Genomic DNA, 23,830 nt, shown 5'->3' with positions numbered 1-23,830 from the left:
CCCCCAGCCCTGAAGAACATGTCTGCTGGGGTCAGATTCTCAAGACTGCAGGCAGGATATTGCTCTAATTTACTTAACCCTTCCCTCCAGGCATGTCCCCCGGATTCTAGGTGGGGACAAAGGAGAGGACAGCCCTTTAACCGATAGGCTGACACCACACAGGTTACCTGCATGCACACAGCTGCCGGCCTGCTCCCATGGCCCAGCCAGAGCCCCAGGTGTCCGTAACCTCTGGTGACCGTAGGGGAAGGGTCTGTGTCACTCTCGTCCCTTCAGAGCCCCGCACGGATCCGGTGCCTGGCAAGCAGCTGGGCGGTGAGGACATGACTTCGGTGAGAAGTCAGGCTGGGCTCTCTCTGGGCTTTGACTGCCTTCCCTCCAAAGCAGGAATAAAAACGCTCTCCTCATGGAGTTCTAAGGAAGTCTCATTCACTCACTTATTAACCAGGCTGGGTGTTGGGATTAGGAGCACCAGGGAGCCCATCCCCAACAGGCTCCAGGGGAGACAGCAGGCCCAGCAGTGACATAGGGGTGGTTGCCTGGGGGTGCCCAGAGAGACCATTTAGGGGAGAGACACCTCCGGCATGGAGCCAGGGGTCCTCGGAGGGGATCTTTGTTACAGTGGGTGGTCACCTCCAAGGCATCCATCCACTGTGGGCAGTGAGGAGAATGACACAGGGGCCTGGGCTAGTGCCCCACACCACCAGGACATTCCTCGGGGACCTGGCAGCCTTGTCTGCCTCCGTTTCTTTCTCTAGCTGCAAAGTGGGGATGTTAATAGCACCCAACTCTCCGAGGTGTGGCGGCAGTGACATAAAATGGGAAGCTTTCAAATCTGCTGAACATCCTGCCAGCTCCCTGCAGAGCAGAGAGGCTTCGACGGAGGCCCTGGGGGTTTGGACCCAGAGGGAGGTGGGCAGGGCCAGGCAGGCCATGTGCCCACTCCGTGGTTGGGTCACTGTCTCTCCGGGAGCAGCTGGGATGAGGTGAGGAGGGAGCAGGGCATGAGGAAGGGGACAAAGCTGCCAGGAAGCAAGGTGCTTGGCCAAGGAAGCCCCCCCTCCACTGTCGAGGCCAGTTGCAGAAGCCCCTTTTACTTCCCCCAAGCCAGCTCGAACCCATCCTGCAACTCTGTACTGGCTTCCCGGAAGGCAACCTCCACAGCAAGCATGAGGCTGACTTCTCCGTGTCCCTAAGGCCAGCACAGAGCCTGGCGCGGTGGGGCCCTGGATCCGTGGGCTCCACGTCAAAAACAATGAAGAGTTACTGGTGGATGAAATGGGCTGCTGAGAAGGCAGAGAGCTCCCTGTGGCCCGGGGCATGCAAGCGGAGGTTGGGGGCGAGCCTGAAGGGACTGACAGAGTGGTGGACTCCGTCAGCTGGGACACAAGATAATAGTGATCATAACGGTAATATTGATACCAGCTCCGTTGTACTGGAGCTTGCTGACTGCAGCACGGGTAAGATCTTAGTGATTTGCAGATTTATTAGATTTTTTTTTATTTGCTAAAGTAACTCCAGCTGTCAGAACAAGTTAAACAGTATGGAGACATATAAAGAAAAAATCTCACATCAGCCCTCCTCCAAGGCCTGCCTCCCTCCCACGAGCCGGCTCCCCGGGGGCTGACAGGCGAAGGTGTTATCCTTCTCGGCACCTGATAAGAGAGAAGCCCAGTTAATTCTTCAGATGCTATTAGAAGGCTGGGAGAGCTCGAGCCCTTTGCCCGCGGTCCCCCGTCTGGTGGGAGGCTGCAGGCCGAGCGGGGTTGAACTAGCATCTCCAGTCCCTTCTAGGAGGCACGTCTCCAGTGGGACCTCTGGGTCCTGTGCCTCAGTTCACAGGTGCAGGATCTGAGGCTCAGAGAGGACCGGTGACTTGTCCAATCACACGGTGACTCAACAGCCAAGACAGGGCTGCAATGACACGATCCCTCGGTCTACATTGTGACAGCCACCCCCAAGGCTGGCACACAGCAGGTGTCCTGGGAGTGTCTGCAGAGCAAATAAACAACTGAACAAATGAAAGCTTGGTCCTGGGGAGAGGCCAGGCCTAGGAGGGCCTTGAGTGCCATGCTCAGCTCAGAGGTCTGGGCAGCAGCAAGTCCCTGGACAGTGGACTTGGTTAGACCTCGAGCCGGACGGTGGAGGGGCCGGCAGGCTGGGGCCATGAGAAGGTGGAGCGGCAACTATGTTGGGGGGTGGGGGGGGATCAAACTTGAACCTCAGCTGGCCTTGGGCTGAGTGAGATACACAGTTGGCGCTCCATAAGACGTCCTGACCCATCGTTTTAACCTATTCCACTCACTGCAAATCAAAAAGACAGTCCCTGGAGCCGCGCTCTCCAGAGGGCCTTGTGCCAGCTCCATAAGAACTCCACTGTGCCAAATCCATCAATATGATCAATACTGCAGCGGGTTCAACCTGCAGGTTAGAGCACACAGAGCCAGGCACGGGCCAGAGGTCCTGGCCACTTTCTGAGCAGACGAAGCAGTTTGGGAATTCTTCCGGGAGGGGCAGGGAGAGAAGCAAGCCCTGTTTATCCCTACCTCATCTGTGAAAATAAAATTTCAAATAAACATGGGTGTGGGGGGAAGGCCTCAGCTCAGCTGGAAGAGGAAGATAAGCCTTCTCATTCTGGGGGCTGGAGAGCCGGGCTGGCTCCCTCTGTCCCCACACCAGTCAGTGAAGCGGAAGGGTCTTCTCCCTGGCTCAGCCCCCCCCACTCCTCCCTGGCAAGTGCCACCCCAGGGCAGGACAGCAGACCAGACACACGCCCGTCTCCAGCAGCAAGCAGCCAAGGGGGGCAGAGCTGGCGTGAGTCTCAGAATCAGCCTGTCCGACACCCCATCCTACAGATGGGAAAACCAAGGCCCAGGGAGGTAAGAGTTACACTCCACACACAGTAACTCCGGCCTGCACAGAACGGAGGCTGAAGGGGCCTGCTGGGCAGGGACGCGGCTCCTCTGTGCTCCGCCAGGCCCTCGGCACCCAGCACAGTGCAGGCCTCCCGAGCAGCTGAGTGCGCTGCAGGGTGCCAGGAACATGCAGGGCTCCCCACGGTGCCCCTCGGCACTGCCCACCCCGTCTCCCCCTGATTCTCTGCCGTGCTTCCACTGAGGTCCTCCTGTGAGCTGTGAGCTGGGCCTGGCACCAGGGACACAGACATGGCCCACTCTTGGGATCCCACAACTGAGAAAGACACGATCACTGGTGATGGTCTGCCCGAGGGGCACACAGAGGGACAGCGAGGGGTCTCTAATCCAGCCTGGGAGACCTCCTGGGGAAGAATGTCATGGAACACATTCGGAAGGGAGAGCCACAGGGATGGTCGCGCCAAGGGCTGCCGGCCTGGAGAACAGCATGTGCCAAGGCCCGGGGACCGTGGCCGTGACACATGGGCTCATCGCCCGGAGTGAGCAGGTTAAAGAACCTCCTGAACAAGCCAGCAGGTGAGCAGGCAGAGAGGACGAGGCAGAGCCTGGCCTGAAACCTGGGAAGAGCTGCCTGCGATGGGGCGGGCGACAAAGATACTTCCTTCCTGCCGCCTGGGAGGAAGGCAGCTGTGCATGTGTGGGTACACACCTGTGTGGGGGGACACGCACCTGTGCATGTGTATGTTCTACGTGTGACAGCATGTGCACATGTACGTCATTGGTTGTGTGCACGTGTGTGTAATACCATGTGTGGACACAAGTGAGGTATGCATGCATGAATTTAAATGTGTGCACATAACATGTGTGTGGCTGTATGCACGTGTGTGGATATTGTGCACAGAATATATGCAGGTGTGTGGTGTGAAGATATATGGGCATACCTGAGTGCACAAACATGGGTGTGCACATGAATGTGTGTGCATGAATGCATGAGAGCATGTGTGTGTGGGTATGCCAGCATGGCTGTGCATGGATGTGTGCACATGGCTATGTATCATACATGCATAGGTATGTATATGTGTGCTGTGCACATGGCTATGTATCGTACATGCATAGGTAGGTATATGTGTGCTGTGCATGGATGTGTGCACATGGCTATGTATCGTACATGCATAGGTATGTATATGTGTGCTGTGCATGGATGTGTGCACATGGCTATGTATTGTACATGCATAGGTAGGTATATGTGTGCTGTGCACATGGCTATGTATCGTACATGCATAGGTATGTATATGTGTGCTGTGCATGGATGTGTGCACATGGCTATGTATCGTACATGCATAGGTAGGTATATGTGTGCTGTGCACATGGCTATGTATCGTACATGCATAGGTATGTATATGTGTGCTGTGCATAGGGACACACGTGTGCAAGAGGCCAAGCTGAGGCTGCTCGTGGAGCACAGAGCACTTCACCCCGGAAGGTGTGTCCCCAGCAGGCCTATATCCAAATGCCTCTGACAATAGCAGAGGCCAGGACCCAAAGTCCCTAGGGTGTGGCCCTGGCTGGACCAACACTTCTGGGCTCACTAGTCGTGGGTGGGCTAACGGGCAAGTATGCTTTGGTCACCCCAGGACACTCCCCGTCTCTGTGGTTTCCCTTCTGCGATGTTTCACTTCCTCTCCCCAGTGCACCCCAGGCCCCCCATCCCAGTGCAGCCGGACTCCCCACAGCACCCTCCCCGTTCTCTCTCCGGGTCCTCCCATGCCCGGGCCCGGCCAGCAGTGACTCCTTGGGACAGGCAGGCTTTCACAGGCCAGGGTGTTCCAGCTGCTGCAGGATAACCAGGAATAATCTGTTAACATCCGGGGTAAGAGGCCTTGCTGATTCCCTTTGGGACAACCGAGGTCCTGAGCCTCCGGTGCATGTGGGCAGGCCTGCGTGCAATGTAGCCCCCAAGCCCAACCAAGGGCCACTCAGCCCTGAGAACTACTGAGTGACCCAGCTCTCTTCCACCCTCCCACCCCCACCCCCTCTGGGCCCTGGACCCCCAGGAGAGGCACTTCCTCTGACTCCTCCTGGGTCATGCAGGGGAGAGGTGGCCAGCAGTGCCATGTCTGCGGCCTGAAGTCTAAAGGCCAGCCAGTGCGTCCCTAGGGGCCTGGGTCACTTGGCTGGCCAGGCCCTCTAGTGCCCCTAGCCAGGAGTCGCTTCCTGGGCAGTGGGAAGTCCTGTCTGCTTTGGGCCCCAGCTGCTCTGTGCCCTTTTCCCTCCAAATCCACCATGCACTGCTGCCCTTGCTCATGAACATGGAGGTGTCACAGGGAACCAGGACTCTGATGTCCCCATGCCCTTTCTCATGAACATGTGAGGTGGCACAGGGAGCCAGGACTCTGATGTCCCCATGCCCTTGCTCATGAACATGTGAGGTGTCACAGGGAACCAGGACTCTGATGTCCCCCTGCATACCCCCAAAGTGCTCTTCACAAGATGAGAACCACGTATGGTCTGGAGGGGCCCCCACGGCTGGCTGGGTGCCGGAAAGGGGAGAGGCCTCTCCACAAGCCACATCTCATGGCTACCATTTCCTCCCGGACCTTCCCCTGGCTCCTGGTCCTCACCCCATGGAGCGAGGCCCACAGGGGCCTCTCACCTCCCAATAACTCCCCTTCATTCTCCAAATGCAGCTCAGAGGTTACCTCCTCCAGGAAGCCTTCCTGGAAACCCAACCCCCAGGCATTGCTGGCATTAACCACACCCATCTCAGTGTGTGGCTAGCATCTCAAGGCAGGAGGCACCATACCGACGGAGGGTGTGCTGCTGATTGATGGAGGATGCAGGTGTATGTGCGTGTGTGTCTCCTGTAAAATGCACCCCCAGATGCTTGAGTCAGGGGCACCTTCTAGGCCTCCAGAGCCTTTCACAAGGACGGTGGCCTGCCACCTTCCCTAGGTCATATATCTCTCAAATGAATGGCGCACAAATGCTTAAGATTAGCGTGGGAGGTTTAGCCCCCCTCAGTCCCACCACCTGGATGTCTGATTTGTGGCCCAGCCCTGGCTTGACTTCCCTCCTCCTCAGTGCCATGGAGTAGACAAGGGTCACGGGGGGGGGGGGGGGGGGGCTCCACGGCGGGCATCTTCACTGCTGAGACCACTGAGCTCTCCTGTGTAAGGCCTTTTGAGCTCTTGGGGAGCTCAGAGAAGACGAAAAGAGCCCCTTAACCAGCCACATTCCTAGGTATCACTGGGAGTGGGGGGTTGCTCCCATCCCTCCTTGCCGCCCCAGAAGTATGCACCCCCACACACACACTCCCATCTGAGGATGCAAGGACAGAAGCCACCAGTCTGGGTGCGGTTCTGAAAGGGGAAAGGTCATCCCGTGATTTCCCCACAAGAATATTAAGCCCAGAAACTCCAACCTCCCTCTCCCGGCAAGGTCTGTCTCCTAGAGACCTCAGGCTGCCTGGAGGCAGGGACCAGCACTGGACTCAGGAGCAGAGTGACAGCGCACATCTGTGGAATCACTGAACAGGGACCCGGGTGTGGGGGAGCAAGGCTAACTGGATCACCCAACAGCTCCCCCTGAAACCGGCAAGAATGAGGCACCCACACAAAACTGTCCATCATTTAAGGAATTCGGTTTCGGGAACTGGTCATTGGTGCTGATTTTGAACATCCTCTCGCCCTTAAAGAGCAGTAGAATTAAACTTCAATAATTGTCAACATGGGTGCAGAGCTTGGGAGCCTGCCAGAGCATCACTGTCATGATTCATACAAACCAGCAAGGGAGGGAACGAAGACCCGGGGGGTGGAGGTGGCTCAGCCTGGGAGCCGCGATCAGAGATGGGGCTGGACCCCGCCCTCAGAGCACGACCAGAGAAAGGCTGGCTGTCCAATCAGGCCGCGGACCCCCAGCCGGCCCGTGCTGCGAACGCGTGTGCGCGTGCCCGGGGTAGGTGAGGAGGCTCCCGTTTTAGAGCAAGCAGGCTGGGGAACTCACCGCGCAGGCCAGCCGGCACTCGGCCCCGTCCCGCAGCCTGCAGACGGCCCTGGAGGGGGCGCCCTTGCTGAGCGCGCGCGCCCCGCGCTACCGCTCCGACTCCCCGGGGCCGCGCAGGCAGGTTCGCCGAGGCGGCCGAGGCAGCCGCGGGCTCCGGCTCCCGGCCCGCTCCCCACGGGCTGGCGGCGCTGGCCTGCCCGCCAGGCCGCCCCTGCCCGCCCGCGCCCGCGCCCCGCCCCGCCCCGCTGCGCAACTCTACCCAAGTTGGAAGCCGAGCCTGGGAGGCTGCACTCGAGCCGAGCGCACGGCGGCGGAGGAGAGAAGGCGGCGGCGGCGGCGGCGCAGCTTGGGCAAGCAAGGCGGCGCCGGCACCGCGGAGCACGGACCGCGGGGGGCGCCCGCGCCGGGAGCGACAGGAGGAGGGGCTGGAGGAGGACGCGCGGCGGCGCCCTGCCCGGGAAAGTAAAGTTGGAGTCGGAGGCTGCGCGTGGGGGTTCCGAGGAGCGGCGGCCCGCACCCCGGTGCGCCAAGCCCTAGCCGGCCGAATGGGAGGCGGAGCGCCCGGGCCGCCACCGCCTGCAGTCTGCGCCTCGGCCAGGGGCCGGGGCCGCGGGGCCGCTGGGGCCCGCCTGCTCGGGTGCAGCGTCGCCGTGGGCTCGCGGCCGGGGCGCTCCTCGTGAACCGGGCCGAGGGCGGGGCCGCGCGAGGACCCCGGGACCTGCCCCCTCCCCCCTGCCGCCGCGTCGCCGCTCGCTCTGGGCGCCTCCTGCTCTGCACTATCGCGCGCGGCAGCTGCGGGGAGCCCGGCAGCTACGCTCTCCGGCGCGCCGCTCGCCCGCTGAGCCACCACGGCCGAGGGCCGGCTGCAGCGCGCGGCGATCCCCGGCGGGCGCGTCCGAGGAGCAGGCGGCGATGCGGACGCCGGCCCGGGCTGGGGGGCTCCCGAGCTGCCGCGGCTGCGCCCCGGCTCCAGGCGGAACCGCGTAGCTCGCGGGACGACCATGGCGTCCCCGGCGCTGGCAGCAGCGCTGGCGGCGGCAGCCCCGGCGGCGGGCCCCAACGCTAGCGGCGCCGGCGACGGGGGCAGCGGCGGGGTTGCCAACGCCTCGGGAGTCGCCTGGGGACCGCCCCCAGGCCAGTACTCAGCAGGCGCCGTGGCGGGGCTGGCGGCCGTAGTGGGCTTCCTCATCGTCTTCACTGTGGTGGGCAACGTGCTGGTGGTGATCGCCGTGCTGACCAGCCGAGCGCTGCGTGCACCACAGAACCTCTTCCTGGTGTCGCTGGCCTCGGCCGACATCCTGGTGGCCACGCTGGTTATGCCCTTCTCGCTGGCCAATGAGCTCATGGCCTACTGGTACTTCGGGCAGGTGTGGTGCGGGGTGTACCTGGCGCTCGATGTGCTCTTTTGCACCTCGTCCATCGTGCACCTGTGCGCCATCAGCCTGGACCGATACTGGTCCGTGACGCAGGCCGTCGAGTACAACCTGAAGCGCACGCCCCGCCGCGTGAAGGCCACGATTGTGGCCGTGTGGCTCATTTCGGCCGTCATCTCCTTCCCACCGCTTGTCTCGCTCTACCGTCAGCCCGACGGCACCGCCTACCCGCAGTGCGGCCTCAACGATGAGACCTGGTACATTCTGTCCTCCTGCATTGGCTCCTTTTTCGCGCCGTGCCTCATCATGGGCCTCGTCTACGCACGCATCTACCGCGTGGCTAAGCTGCGCACACGCACGCTCAGCGAGAAGCACACCACCGCGGGTCCCGACGGCGCGTCTCCGACCACTGAGAACGGGCTGGGGGCGCCGACGGGCGCTGGCGAGAACGGGCACTGCGCGCCCCCGCGCCGCCCGCGCGCAGACGTGGATCCAGAGGACAGCAGCGCGGCGGCCGAGAGGCGGCGGCGCCGGGGTGCCCTGCGGCGAGGTGGGCGGCGGCGCGCTGGAGGCGAGGGGTGCGCGGGCAGCGCCGACGCGCTGGCTTCCGGGCCCGCCGAGCCGGGCGCGCTAACCGCCGCGAAGTCCCCGGGACCCAGCGGGCGCCTGTCTCGCGCCAGCTCGCGCTCCGTCGAGTTCTTTCTCTCCCGCCGGCGCCGGGCGCGGAGCAGCGTGTGCCGCCGCAAAGTGGCGCAGGCCCGTGAGAAGCGCTTCACCTTCGTGCTGGCCGTGGTCATGGGCGTGTTCGTGCTCTGCTGGTTCCCCTTCTTCTTCAGCTACAGTCTGTATGGCATCTGCCGCGAGGCCTGCCAGGTGCCCGACCCCCTGTTCAAGTTCTTCTTCTGGATCGGTTACTGCAACAGCTCGCTCAACCCGGTCATCTACACCGTCTTCAATCAGGACTTCCGGCGCTCCTTCAAACACATCCTCTTCCGACGGAGGAGAAGGGGCTTCAGGCAGTGACTTGCTGCTCTCTGCCTCACGTGGAGACCCTGGGCGGCTTCAAAAGGAGGGGGCGGACAGGCGTGGCCCCAGAGAACACCGGGTTAGATTCCCCAGAGACCAGGGATGGATTGGCCTCCAAGGCACAGGGCAGGGGGGTGGCCTGAGACCCAAGGGCCCCCCGGGAGAGGGAAGGAGAAAGGGGAGACCCCTCTGCCTTCCCGTCTCAGCAAGGGGCTGCGTCTGGGACTCCAGGCCTGGGTCCAGCTCTGGGTGTCCTGCCGAGGTGTGGCTGTTAGGTCAGGGTCTTAGACCACAGAAGCACTGGCAACCTAACAAACGGGCGAGGAAGCCCCCCAGACCGCACACCACCACCGGGATCCACCTCTGAGTAAGGGCTGACTTCCCCAGGACCTAGTGGGGGTGTTGACGTCTGGGGGAAGAAGGAGGGCACTGACACGATCTTTGGTCACTGAAAGTATTTAAATGTTTGCCAAAAATAACAGCCCAAACAACCAAACTATTTTCTAAATAAACCTTTGTAATCTAAGTGTTGGGTACAGCAGTCGGTCCTTAAGCCGCCGGTTGGGAGTAACTTCCGGACTCTCACCCTGCCTAACCTTCCCCCCACTGCCGGTGAAGGAGGACACACTAGATCCCCGGATTCTAGCCTCCCCTCTTACATGAGAAGAGGGTGATCTTTTTTTCTTTAAATAAAATGTTTTGCATACCTATAAGATACATACTCCAAATTCCTGTGCTGTAACTGGCAAAGGAGAACCCCCAGATTGACTCGAACTTCAGATCCTGGAAGACTGTCCTCTCTTCACCCCCATTGCTGTCTCCCCGGCCCCCACCCAGTGCCTGCCCTGGCCTGGCAGCCCCTCCCCAGTGGAAGAAGGTGGGGCTGGCATGGTTTTAGGCTGCAGTTGTGCCCCCACCCCTTTCTGTGGGCCAGCCCCCGCCTCAGAGCACTCTGTGTGCTTGGCACTTTGTGGGACACAGGTTGTGCTGACACCTGATGAGAAGCGGGTCTGGGGGGGGTGTCAAGGCCAAGGCAAGCCTCCAGAGACCTTGACCACGTTCTTATTGGGCGTGGGAAAAGCCTGCTTTGGTGGGGAGGGGGCTGGAACCTGCTGGTCCCTCCTACCCACCCCCTGCATTTGAGCTGGCTTCCCTCGGTGCTGCCCAGCCCCGCCCCCTTGTCCACCCTCATGCCCCCTCCCACCCTTGCTCCCCTGTCTGTGCTCATGCCACACTGAGGCTTGAGGAGGGTGGCTAGAAGAAGAGAAAGCATCGAGGTGCTCCCCCCAGAGGCTGCCGGGCCGCCTGTCGCCGGGCTTGGAGCTGGGGAAGCTGGGGTGGGGGGGGCGGGAGCAGAACCCGGGTCTACAGGGGAAGGCAGAGTTCCCCCGGAACACATGTTCGTACACACATGTACACACATGCACACACACACAGACGTGCAATGCACAGAAACGTGAGCACATACATGCTGAGTTTGCACCGGAGGGGCTCGTGCTGTGGCCCCTGCTGGTGACCATCCCAGTCTCCTGGCCCTCTGTGTGCCTGGCTTTTCTTCTCTGCCTCTCTCCCACCTGTCCCCTGCCTGCCAGCTCACCTCTCTCCTGGGTCACCACCCATCTGTCCTTGGCTTGGTGTGGCCTTGGGTCTGTCCCAGGGAGGGTTCAGCCCTGGGTCCTTCCTTCCATCCCTAAGCTCCTGTCCCCTGAATTGGGAGCCAAGGCAAGGCCCTCTTCCTGGTCCTCATGCCAGTGCTGTCCCTTGGAGAACCCCCAATTCCTCTGCAGATGCCCGGCCTCATCACCCCAAGTTAGGGGTCCTCAGGTTACACCAACTGGCCGAGCTCTTTCAGACTATGTCCACACTAGGCCCCGAGACAGGCGGGGGAGCCCAGACCCAGGGGAGGGGGTGGTTGGCAATGGCCACCCAAGGCCAACTGGAACCTCCTTGACCTCTCTCTACCGGGTGGGTGCCAGGAAGAGGCGTCCGCGTCAGAAGCCGGGCTCTGTTGCAGGATTGCTGAGCTAGCTCAGCCAACACTTGCCCCCTCTGGGTCTCACTGCCCCTCCTGTGAAGTGAGGGGTGCATTGCTCGGAGCCTGCCAAGCCTGCCAAGCTAGGATCCGGCCTGCCAGCTGAACCCGGGGCTTGCGAGGGGCGACTTTTCTTGAGATGGCACGGTCGACACTGGTGTGGCCTCTGAGCTGCAGGGCTTCCTTGGTGCAGGGGGCGGGGAAGCCCCGGGGCTCTGGGGGATGAGTGCTGAGTCCACCAAGGAGCGCGCAGCACGGCCACGGAACCACATCCACAGAGCCTGCTCCTCTCCTCCCTAATCTCAGGAATTATGCCTTCCAAGCTGTCACTGGGCTGCTGGCAGCCGGTGCCTAATCCCCCATTCAGCCGACAGATGTTCCCCGCTTGATCCTAATTGTCGCCTGGAGAGCTTTCTTTTCAGCTGGATAAACAGAGACAGACCTGGCTTCCCAGCCGGCTCTGCCTCTGCCTCTGCCGCAGGGGAAGGGGCTGGTCGCCCGCCCTAGTCTCGCTGTCTGCATCGATGCTGACATCTCCCCGGTGTCCCTGAGCGCTGACTGCTCCCTCTGTGGTCTGGGAACGGTCCTTCAGGAGGATTCCTCTGCCCTAAGGGACCCCACCTCCGGCTGCCGGTCCCCTGCCGGTGCAGCGGGTCGCCCCCCACGGCCTGCCCGCCCACGCGGGGTAGCCCTCCGCTTCTATCCTCACGTCTACGCGATGGTGCTCTGTCCGCCCACGCGGTAGCCCTCCGCTTCTATCCTCACGTCTACGCGCCCCAGCCTGCAGCTGGGGACCCTGAGGCCCAGACCCTCTGGAGTGAGAGGCAGAGCAGGCCACGAGCCCAGAAGTGTCCGGATCTGAGACCCCAGCTCCAGTGTCCTGTGCACATGGCGTCCCCGGGACCACGCGCTGGAGGAGTGTTAGACACAGCTGCTTTCCCGCTCGCTGGAGGCTTCCCTTGGGCTTGGGAGATTTCAGGCAAAATGAAAAAAAACAACACACAGGAAGCCCCCAGAAGGTAGACTCCGCGTGGGCAGATTGGCCTGACCGCTAAACCCACCACTGATGTGGTTCTCACAGGACAGAAACGGATGGACGTTTGTTTAATTCTTGTCTTCTAATTCTGCAGCTGAGTTGGTAGGAAAAAGGGGGGGAAAGAATCCCCCCAAAGAGTCCGTTAACTGCTCAGCATGGAATTCAAGGAAAAAAAAAGCATTGCTCGGAGCAGGCAGACTTGTTAATACTTTAGGAGAGCAGCTCCCATCTTGGAATCCTGCCCCCGGCTCCAGGGGTGGGGGCTGCATGGGGTGTGGGATGGGGGGGGAGACACTCGGGGTGGCGCTTGCTGGCGGCGAGGAAGCCATCCTTCCCGGCTGCGCTGGCAACCAGCGGTATTTTTATACCACATCCTCCGGTAGGCAGGACTCAAATATTCCAGCACAGCCTTGGATCAAAACACAGAGAGCAGGCAGGCCCCACTTGCTTGGGTCTGGCCGGGCAGCTGCAGCCCTGGGCCAAGCCGAGCCTGCCCTCTCCCTCTCCTCTCCGTGTGGCTGTCACCCCCATCAGCCCTCCCCTCCGCAGGCCAGGGGGAGGGGCAGGCAGCCAGGCTGAATGTGCTCCAGGGCCCCACCGGGGGCACCACCGGCACCTGGCTCTCCCTGGGCACTGACGAGCAGCCTCCGCTCCTGAGGGCACCTCTGAGGGGCATTCCGCAGTAGACTGGGTGGGCCTCACAGGGTGGGCGGGAGGGAGCTGAGCAGCTGGGGAGAAAGAGCGGCCCAGGTGAGGGTCTCCACCCTGAGGACCCCGCCTGACACTCAGGGCCTGGCTTGAGGGCCCAGGGGGTGTCAGCAGCCTCCCTTGTCCCCCGATAGTCAGCCTCCATTGGATAAGGTGGGCTGTCAAGAGCACCGGATGCAGCTGGGGGGGGAGGTGGCGAGAGCAGGGGGGTGGGGGTGGGGATGGGGTGGGGGGAGGAGGAGGGGAGGGGAGGATGGGATCTGCACATCCTTTCCTGGCTGGGCCAGGGCAGGGAAGGGCTGTAAGGGCTGTGACTCTGGGCGGGCACGCTGCCATGCCTCTGAAAACTGCCTGGGTAAGGGGGCAGAGTTGCTGCCAACCCCGGACAAGAGAAAACCCTGGGGGCTGAAACTGTGTTTCTTTCCTGCCAAACGGAGGGCGGGCAGCGGGCGGGCGGGCGTGTGTCTGCTCTCGGTAAGAGCCCCCAGAGAGTGGGGTCCTGATGGCGAGATAGGGGTGCGCTGGCTCAGAAAGCCCGGTATAAAGGCGTTCGCTCCTGTGGCTGACCACAAAGTGCGCCCCGAGCTGCCTGGCGGGGATGGAGGACAAGGAAAGACCTCCCACCTGCGCTCTGCTGCCCTGCCAACCGGAAATGCTGGGACCAGTGGGCCGGCCGCTGGACCTGCCTGCAAGACCGCTGGGCCCGTGCTGGGGGCCATTCCACGGGCCTCCACGGTGCTGGGACCTTGGGGGCAGGAGAGAACGTTGGAGCATTCACACAGCGCTAGACCCAGCCTCCGCCCCCTGGCACAAGATGGGCTGTTCCCTGCTCTCCCCTAACCCGAACCCCAACCCTCCCTGGGAAGCCCCCAGCTAGGAGCCAGTGTGTCCCCGTGGCCCTGCTGCCTGCCGCCTGCAAACCCCAGACCTGAGGCAGCCCCCGCCAGCCCCCAGCTCCCTGCTCCGGGGGGGCCCAGGCTGCCTGCAAACCCCAGGCCTGAGGCAGCCCCCTACCAGCCCCCAGCTCCCTGCTCCAGGGGGCCCTGCTGCCTGCCGCCTGCGAACCCCAGGCCTGAGGCAGCCCCCGCCAGCCCCAGCTCCCTGCTCCGGGGGGGCCCAGGCTGCCTGCAAACCCCAGACCTGAGGCAGCCCCCTGCCAGCCCCCAGCTCCCTGCTCTGGGGGGGCCCAGGCTGCCTGTGAACCCCAGGCCTGAGGCAGCCCCCTGCCAGCTCCCAGCTCCCTGCTCCAGGGGGCCCTGCTGCCTGCCGCCTGCGAACCCCAGGCCTGAGGCAGCCCCCGCCAGCCCCAGCTCCCTGCTCCGGGGGGGCCCAGGCTGCCTGCGAACCCCAGACCTGAGGCAGCCCCCTGCCAGCTCCCAGCTCCCTGCTCCAGGGGGCCCTGCTGCCTGCCGCCTGCGAACCCCAGGCCTGAGGCAGCCCCCACCAGCCCCAGCTCCCTGCTCCGGGGGGGCCCTGCCACCTGCGAACCCCAGGCCTGAGGCAGCCCCCGCCAGCCCCAGCTCCCTGCTCCGGGGGGGCCCTGCCACCTGCGAACCCCAGGCCTGAGGCAGCCCCTGCCAGCCCCCAGCTCCCTGCTCCGGGGGGGCCCAGGCTGCCTGCGAACCCCAGGCCTGAGGCAGCCCCCTGCCAGCCCCCAGCTCCCTGCTCCAGGGGGCCCTGCTGCCTGCCGCCTGCGAACCCCAGGCCTGAGGCAGCCCCCTGCCAGCCCCCAGCTCCCTGCTCCAGGGGGCCCTGCTGCCTGCCACCTGCGAACCCCAGGCCTGAGGCAGCCCCGCCAGCCCCCAGCTCCCTGCTCCGGGGGGGCCCTGCGTCTCCATCACACCAGCGCCATTCTCCTGTGCCCACGCCTCGCCTCGCCCAGGCCTCTGTGGATGGAGGCTGCACCCTCTGCCCGGAGCAGCTTCTCTGCCCCACCTGAGCACCGCTCATGGGCTGCTCAGGGCTCAGCCAGCCTTCGAGTCCAGAAAACGCTTTGGAGCCCCCAGCCCCGCCTTCCCCAGGCGTCGTCCCCCCGGAGTGGGCCAGGCCCTGCTCGCTCCTCCCAGGGCGGGGAGCTCAGCCTGTGTGTGTGTGTGCGGAGGGCGAGGACAGGGAGACTGTGAACGTGGGGACGGGGTGTCACCCTGGCCCGATGGTCAGACAGAGTGGGTCTCCCTGAGGACTCCGGGCTGTCCATCGTCTCCTACTAAGAAGCCCCAAACGGGTCATCTCTGGACTGGAAGCCCGAGGGCCACCCAGAAGTGCACACCGTGCCAGGACACCGTCCCCAGGCCCTGCAGGGGTCCCTGATGTGGACACCCACACCGGCTTTCAGCCCACTGGGGAGAAACTTTGTGCAGCTCGGGGGCCTCGAGATTTTCCACAGCACGTGCAGGGCCGGCTGCTCCTGTATCCCTGGGCAGCTTCCCCTCGGTTTAGGGAGCTCCTCCCTGACTCTGTAGCAGCCGCAGAGCCAGAAGGACCCCCTGGCGGCCGCTGGAGGAGGGGCTGGACCCTCACCCAGCTCTGGGTGGGAGACCCCCTCCAGCCTTTTCCCGAGGGCCCCAGATTGGGGATCGAACGGACAACGATGACAAAATAGACGTGACTGTGGCCGTGAGCTCAGCGGCGTGGCTCGCTCCGGCCGTGTGCCCTCTGCCCACGTCGGGCCAGTGCTCTGCGCGTCCGCCCGTCACGATTCTGCCACACGGGCACGAGGGGCGCAGATGCCCTTACTTCACGCGAGAAAACCGAGCCCCAGAGTGGGAAGGAAGGGGCAGAGGGGCCGCCTGCCAGCCACACGCCGGCTGTCTGCCTTTCGGCCCACCGCACCGCATCCCAGGCCAGCCCTTGACCTCGTGTGCTGGTGAGCGTCACGGCTGGCCGGGGCGTGGAAGTGACCTCCCCGAAGTCAGAGCGTGGTGTTTTCCACGCGGAGCTCAGCCTCCCGCCTCTGTGCTCCGCTCCGCGGCGCACGCCCTTAGATCAACCGTTATGCCGATGAGATCAGACACAGCCCAGAGTCACGTGCCCTGTGATGTCTCATTATTTTCGATGTAATCGAACTCTAAACCCTCAGCTGCTGTGTGAAAAATGATCTGAACTGGGGGTTGGTGGTGGTGGTAGGGAGGCTGGCTTTGTTTTCTTTAGGTCGTCCTAGAAACCATTTCAGACAACCAGGCTGCGCTGGCACAGATCACCCCACCCAGGATATAAACGCCCAAGTGTTTGAGGTGGACAATAATTCAGTTAGCCGCTTCCTAGAGCGCGCTGCCCGTCGCAGTCGAATCGGAGGCAGACTCGGCCCTCTGTTAATGGGCTCACACGCAGCCGCCAGGCAGGATCGGATTGCTCTGGCCTCCTTCTGCAAGGATGCAAGTCGCAGGAAAAACAGTGGAGTGGTCAGCTCACTCCACACATCGCTCAGTGACCCACCGGCAGGGCCCAGCCGCCCCCAGCTGCCTGGGGGAGGGGGGATGTGCTGTCCGGCCAAGGGTGACCTGCACACGCTGAGTAAGCGCAGGGTTTCAAATGTGCCCGGAGAGGGCAGGAGCTGACGCTGGCCGCCGTGGCCCAGACAGCTCAGGGCTGTCCACGTCGGGGTCGAGGCTCACCACGTCTCTGCTGGAAGCCCTCATGATCACCCCTTTGTCCCCTGGCATGGGTGCTCTGCCTGGGCTGCGGAGGCTGGGCCTGCAGGGTGACGTCAGGCTCCCCGAGGCCCAGTTGGGCTTGGAGCCAGACTGAGCAGTGTGAGCCTTTGAGCCTCAGTTTCCTTCTCTGGAAAATGGGCAGAAGCAATGGTGCCCAACCTCCTCCCTCTGCCCCGACACACACACACTCACACACACACACACACACTCACACACACACACTCACACATACACACACACTCACACATACACTCACACACACACTCACACACTCACAGATACATACTCACAGATACACACTCACAGACACATACTCTCACTCACACACACACACTCACAGACACACTCACACATACTCACACACACTCACACACACACACTCACACATACACACACACTCACACACTCACACACACACTCACACACACACTCACACACACACACTCACAGACACACTCACACATACTCACACACACACTCACACACACACACTCACACATACACACACACTCACACACACTCACACACTCACACACACTCACACTCACAGATACACACTCACACACATACTCACACACACACTCACACTCACAGATACACACTCACACACTCACAGACACACACACTCACACACACATACTCTCACTCACACACACACTCACAGACACACTCACACACATACTCACACACACTCACACACACTCACACATACACTCACACACACACTCACACACACACACACACTTTGTGCAGAACCAGGGTGGACCCTGGGGCTCTTGGGGGTCAGAGGCCTGTGCTCAGCAGGACATTTCCCCCCTGGCGTGGGGCAGCCCTGGCCCCAGGGTCAGGCCCACGAGCAACCTGAGGGAGGTGTGGCCACTGGGCTCTGTAGCAGTGGCCACGGCGGGAGCTGAGGGGTGTCTGGAGCCCTGGGCACGGGGTCGGGGTGACAGGTTGGCGGGCACTCCTCTCCAGGGGTGGGACCAGTCCTGGGCAGCGGGCAGGAGCCCTGGGTAACCTTGTACGGGCGGGCGCTCCAGCTCTGTCTGGGGAGAGGGGCCTCCTTCGGGGCAGATTGTGCCCACCCTGCCTTATCCCACCCCAGACCCTACACAGAGGCTGGCACACAGTAGGCACTTAATAAATGTGGGAAGAATCAGCTGTGAACGCATCAAATCGGTCAGACGGGGGTGCAGGAGAGCGACCTTGGACAACTGCACTGAGGAGGTGTGATGGGAGGGGAGGGGTCCTTTCTGTCAGATGGAGCCGCCCACGTCCCCGTCCTGGGTCTGGGGGCCCCCTGGGGGTTAGCGCTCACGAGGGGACCTGCTCCCCTCCTCTCCGCCCTCAGGAGCCGATGCCCCCGGTGTCCTTGGCGTCGGGGACGATGGGGCTCAGAGCATTCAGAGACCTCTGGGACCCACTTTTCTGCTGGGGAAACTGAGGCTTACAGAAGATCAGGCACTCTCCTCAGGCCACTCGTCCACTGGGGAGCAGAGTCCGGGCCACGCCCCCTCCCAGCTCCTCCTGAGGGGCTCCCCAGTGATCAGAGAAGAGCAGAGAGGGTCACTTTTCTGTTGGGGAAACTGAGGCTTACAGAAGATCAGGCACTCTCCTCAGGCCACTCGTCCACTGGGGAGCAGAGTCTGGGCCACGCCCCCTCCCAGCTCCTCCTGAGGGGCTCCCCAGCGATCAGAGAAGAACAGAGAGGGTCACGGCAGGGGCTGGGAGGGCTGCCGGCCTGGCCTTGCCTTTGCCCTCCACACTCGGGGGCACGAGGCCAGAGCAGGAAGATGCGGGCTTTGTCGTGACTAGAACAGCACAGGCTTCAGGCTGGAGGAAACCCTCAGGTGTCCTGTCTCAGCCCCCTGGGCCGTCTCCCAGCCCTGGGGGTGCTCACCCCCTCCCTCTCACACACTCTGCTGATGGAAAGCTCACCACTGCCCCAGAACAAGCCGGTCCTCCTCAGCACCCCTGACTGGGGGCAGTTTCCCATTTCTGTGGAGAGCAAATCTACCTCGTCAACCTCGACTCTCAACCCTAGATGTCAGGATAGACGTCCAAGGAAATTTGGGGGGGAGCGGCAGAAAGTCAGCCAAATTTGCACACGCGTCTTTCCCTGGTCCCTTCCCACTCGCTTTCCTGAAAGCGAGGAGCAGAGCCCACAGGGCCACACAGCCATCAGAGTCAGACCAGAAGAGTCAGACCCTGGGAGGACCGGCCTGATGTCGGGGGACTCAAACCCCAGGCCGCTGACCAGAGGGAGCCGGACAGTGGTCAGGGTGTGGCCGGGAGGCCTGAGAAGCCCGGAGCCGGAGTCACCTGGGTCGCAGAGACGGGGCCACCCCAGTGTAGACGGGGTGAGCAGGGGTCTGTGCCAAGTCATTCGTGGCTGTCCAGCCATCAGTTTCACTCACTCAAGAAGCTCCTGTCCCACGCTGGTGGCACACGGGCACACGGGCACACGGGAGGAGCACAGCTCCAGGGAGCTCCTACGGGAGTGTGATGCCCTCCGGTAGCAGTTACTGTCATGATGGAAAAAATAAGGCACACTGACGATGATTTCTTTAAAAACCATCTCGTGAGCGTCCGTAGCCCACCTGGAGCCAGGTCAGCAACAGAGAGACACACCCCTGTCCCCACCGAGTTTGCAGTCTTGTGGGGGACGGGCAGTGGCCACAGAACCACACGAGCAAATGGAACATTGGAAACGGTTGGTGCGTCGTGTGCAGGGGTCCTGACCTGGGCCGATGGTGAGCGGCCACCTCCCGGCATGCTGGTTTGGGACACAGTCTCCCCTGGAGGGCAGCGGGCAGCATGTGCCCGGAGTTGGCCCCGGGTCAGTGTCCTGGGGCCACCGTCACAGCACTCGAGACCAGGGACTTCAAACGGCAGAAATGTGTCTCCTCACCGTTGCGAAGGCTGGACGTTGGAGACCCAGGTGTCGCAGGGACGCGTTCTCCTGAGGCCTCTTCTCTTGGCTGGTGGACGGCCGTCTTCTCCTTGAGTCCTCGCGTGGTCATCCCACTGTGTGTGCCTGTGTCCTGATCTCCCCTTCTCATAGGGATCTTCTCCTTGAGTCCTCGCGTGGTCATCCCACTGTGTGTGCCTGTGTCCTGATCTCCCCTTCTCATAGGGATCTTCTCCTTGAGTCCTCGCGTGGTCATCCCACTGTGTGTGCCTGTGTCCTGATCTCCCCTTCTCATAGGGATCTTCTCCTTGAGTCCTTGCGTGGTCATCCCACTGTGTGTGCCTGTGTCCTGATCTCCCCTTCTCATAGGGATCTTCTCCTTGAGTCCTCGCGTGGTCATCCCACTGTGTGTGCCTGTGTCCTGATCTCCCCTTCTCATAGGGATCTTCTCCTTGAGTCCTTGCGTGGTCATCCCACTGTGTGTGCCTGTGTCCTGATCTCCCCTTCTCATAGGGATCTTCTCCTTGAGTCCTCGCGTGGTCATCCCACTGTGTGTGCCTGGGTCCTGATCTCCCCTTCTCATAGGGATCTTCTCCTTGAGTCCTCGCGTGGTCATCCCACTGTGTGTGCCTGTGTCCTGATCTCCCCTTCTCATAGGGATCTTCTCCTTGAGTCCTCGCGTGGTCATCCCACTGTGTGTGCCTGGGTCCTGATCTCCCCTTCTCATAGGGATCTTCTCCTTGAGTCCTCGCGTGGTCATCCCACTGTGTGTGCCTGTGTCCTGATCTCCCCTTCTCATAGGAAGTCTTCTCCTTGAGTCCTCGCGTGGTCATCCCACTGTGTGTGCCTGTGTCCTGATCTCCCCTTCTCATAGGGACACTGGTGGCACTGGCTTAGGGCCCACCCTGTGATCCCATTATCACTGAGTCACACGTCTCTAAGACTCGATCGCCAAATAGTCACATTCTGAAGTCCTAGAGGTTAGGGCTTCCACGTGTTAGTGTTGGGGGACACAGTTCAGCCACCACAGACCCTCAGTCCATTTCCCGACACCCCACGTGGTTATGTGACTGACGCGGCAAGTTTCTGCCTTTTCCTGCCTTCGTTTTTCCGGTTGTAGGTGGCCCCAGGAGGGTCTAGCGTCCATCTCATGGGGTCACAGAGAATCTGACCTGACACACAGTCCGAACCCCAGGGGAGGTCGGGCTCTGCCAGCGGCTACTGCCAGTCCACCACATATCAAACCTTCAAGCTGGGGACACTTAGAACTGCCTGGAAACCCCAGGGACTGGCAGCTGGAGCCTGCAGGGCTGGGCCAGGCAGCCCCACGCCCACGCCCCTGGGCTGACAGGCAGGGGTCGGGAATCGCCCGTGCCTGGAGCGTGGGACGTCCATGACAGTCCTTGTTCCCGGGCACAGGGCAGGGCCAGGTCACAGCTTGGGGGCTGTGAGCCATCTCCTCACTCCCCCGGGGTCCTGCCCCATGTGGACTGCGCAACCAGCCGCCTCTGCAACATCTTGGCATTTCTTTTTTTTGTTTTTTTTTTCATTTTTCTGAAGCTGGAAACAGGTAGAGACAGTCAGACAGACTCCCGCATGCGCCCGACCGGGATCCACCCGGCACGCCCACCAGGGGGCGACGCTCTGCCCACCAGGAGGCGATGCTCTGCCCATCCTAGGCGTCGCCATGTTGCAACCAGAGCCATTCCAGCGCCTGGGGCAGAGGCCAAGGAGCCATCCCCAGCGCCCGGGCCATCTTTGCTCCAATGGAGCCTCGCTGTGGGAGGGGAAGAGAGAGACAGAGAGGAAGGAGAAGGGGTGGGGTGGAGAAGCAAATGGGCGCTTCTCCTGTGTGCCCTGGCCGGGAATCGAACCCGGGTCCTCCGCACGCTAGGCCGACGCTCTACCGCTGAGCCAACCGGCCAGGGCTTGGCATTTCTTTTTTTAATGTTTGTAACACCTTTATTTAGAATAGCCAAACCTGGAACCAACCTCGAAGTCTATCAGCTGGTTGTGGAGAAATGACCGGTGGTCCATCCACACAGCGGACAACTGAGCAGCAGCAGCAGCAGGTGACACAGGTGCCTGTGACGCAGGCGAACCCCGGGAGCGTCACGCACGTGAAGGGAGTCGGACTCGGAGAGGCCACGTGCCCTCCGGTTCCATGTCCACGGCATTTTAAAACAGACTGTACATTTCAGGGCAGCCTGAGGGTCACAATCGAGCAGAAGGTGCAGGACGCCCCCATGTGCCCGGTGTCCGTCAGCGAACATCTCCGTCTGTGAATGGGGGATGGGCGTGCGCCCAGCACGGGAGGGCAGTGGGCGTGCGCGCGGCCGCTCTATAAACCGGGAGTGCTGTACCCACCCGAGGCAAGGGCGACTCTCAGAGGCTCGAGAAGCAGTGAGGGTGCTGTCTGGCTGGCCACCAGGTCTTGCGGACAGTGGAAGGGCTGCTAACGCCTAGCTCCCAGGGACACACGCTGGGTTCTGAGCCGCAGGCACGATGTCAGACCCACAATGTCCTGGACTGAGGGCAGCGGGGTGCCTTCCTCTGGTGCCCAACAGAGAAAAGTCCCCGAGGGTAAGCTGCCCCACCTGGCCGTCACCGTCATCCTTGTCCCACAGCACCTCTCCCAGGGGAAGCCCCCAGCGATCCTGCCTGGGAACATGAGCCCGTCGCTGGATACATAGCTTCCATCTGAAGTCCAGGCAGAAGGCACTGGGGACGGGGACAGGGACGGGGATGGTGACCGCGGCTCGGAACCTCACGCTTACCTTTCACTGTCCAGAGCAACCCGACCTGCCCGGCACGGGACTTTTATTCTTTTTTGCATTTTTAAAAAAATTGTGGTAAAAGGCACATATCATAAAATTCACTGTCCTAACCGTTTTTACCTGTCCAGTTCGGTGACATTAGTACGTTCACAATATCAGGCAGCCGCCGCCACCATCTGTCCCCGTATAGCCCTTTTGAAACACGGGAACTCTGTCCCCATTAAACAGTAACCCCCCTACCCCAGCCCTGGGCAAACTCCTGTCTTCATGACTTGGACGCCTCTCAGTAAGCACACGGCTGATACCTTGTTGCTTTGAGTCAAGGAGGAGAGTTTTGAGACAGGTGGTAAAGGGTGGTGTTGAGGGGTATCGGGGGGCGTACCACGTGCTGAGCCCCTTGGGCACCAGGTCCTGGCCAGTGTTTCTTAGGTGGTAGCTCAAAGGAATGGGTGTCTCAGGGGACCTGAGTGACCCAGAACAGCCCTTTGCAAGAGCAGGGGTGGGAGCCCCGAGCTCGCAGAAGGGCAGGCAGGGATCGGGAGTCCAGGGGTCCTGCCCCAGCGAGACGTTTCTGTGGGACTTCCAGCCCGTCCCAGCTTCCCTCCTCAGCCTCCCAGACTTCACCTGCACTTCCCCCTGCTCAGGGGACCTGCAGTCCTGAGCCTCCCTTCACTCTGAGGACGTGAGGACCTATGGGAGTAGGGGGTGGCCCGGAGCCCAGGCAAGCGCCTGTCTGTCTGCGTGCCCACCCCAGCAGCTCCACGGGGAGTCGGGCAGGGAGCACGCAGACCCCAGCTCCGTAAGGTACGGGAGCCTCCGATCTTGTTGGCTCACAGACGTGGGGTGCAGGCCGTGCATGGACGAGGAGGGCAGAGTCGTGGGCGGGCGGGCACAGCTGCCCCTTGGGGTGGCCCGGGCCCGAATGTTGCCAGCATGGCCCAGGAGTGGGTCCCGGGTGACAGTGCCTTCTCCCCTGAGGCAGCCACAGAAACGAGCAATAAAAGCCTTTTTGTTGCTTTTTCAGCCCAGACAAAATCAATAAATTCTGGAAACATGAGAACAGCTGACCTTTGAGGTTTCTAGCAAACCTTCCCAGCGTAAGCTCGGCTTGGGCTCTGGTTCGGAGCCGAGGGCTGAGTCTGGAGAAGCTGGGGGGCCCTGCTGCACAGGCCCCGACTCCCGTCCGACAGACATGCAGGTGACACAGACCCCGCCCCCCGTGCCTTCACGGGGCGGCCCTCGCTTGGGCCCGGATCCAGTGGGTTGTGTAGACGCACGGGCTCTCTCCAATGGCTTCAGTTCCCCCTCCCCACTAGAAGGTCCCCAGCCGCACGTACAGATGGGGAAACCGAGGCCCGGAGAAGGGGAGAGGTTGGGCTCCACTCCCAGGCCGGCTGGACCTTGCTCAAGTTCCCCGCCTACAGCTTCTCTGCAGGAAT

General features: G+C 62.0%; 1 protein-coding gene across 1 annotated transcript; it reads left to right on the top strand.

Moving 5' to 3' along the window:
* The first annotated feature begins 7,787 nt into the window (after window positions 1-7,787).
* On the top strand, window positions 7,788-9,791 carry ADRA2C (adrenoceptor alpha 2C). The gene has a single exon (XM_066232901.1). It carries the CDS (start codon window positions 7,877-7,879, stop codon window positions 9,269-9,271), a length of 1,395 nt encoding a protein of 464 aa, XP_066088998.1. The 5' UTR covers window positions 7,788-7,876; the 3' UTR covers window positions 9,272-9,791.
* The last annotated feature ends 14,039 nt before the right edge of the window (window positions 9,792-23,830 follow it).

This window comes from Saccopteryx bilineata, chromosome 5 (assembly GCF_036850765.1).
Source record: "Saccopteryx bilineata isolate mSacBil1 chromosome 5, mSacBil1_pri_phased_curated, whole genome shotgun sequence".
NCBI classification, from domain to species: Eukaryota; Metazoa; Chordata; class Mammalia; order Chiroptera; family Emballonuridae; genus Saccopteryx; species Saccopteryx bilineata.
Note: the sequence above shows the minus strand (reverse complement) of the source record. Positions and strands in the feature narration are given on the sequence as shown.

Bases quoted from the DNA above. Each gene is read 5' to 3' on its own strand.
- ADRA2C (XM_066232901.1), top strand. From the start codon at position 7,877: ATGGCGTCCCCGGCGCTGGCAGCAGCGCTGGCGGCGGCAGCCCCGGCG.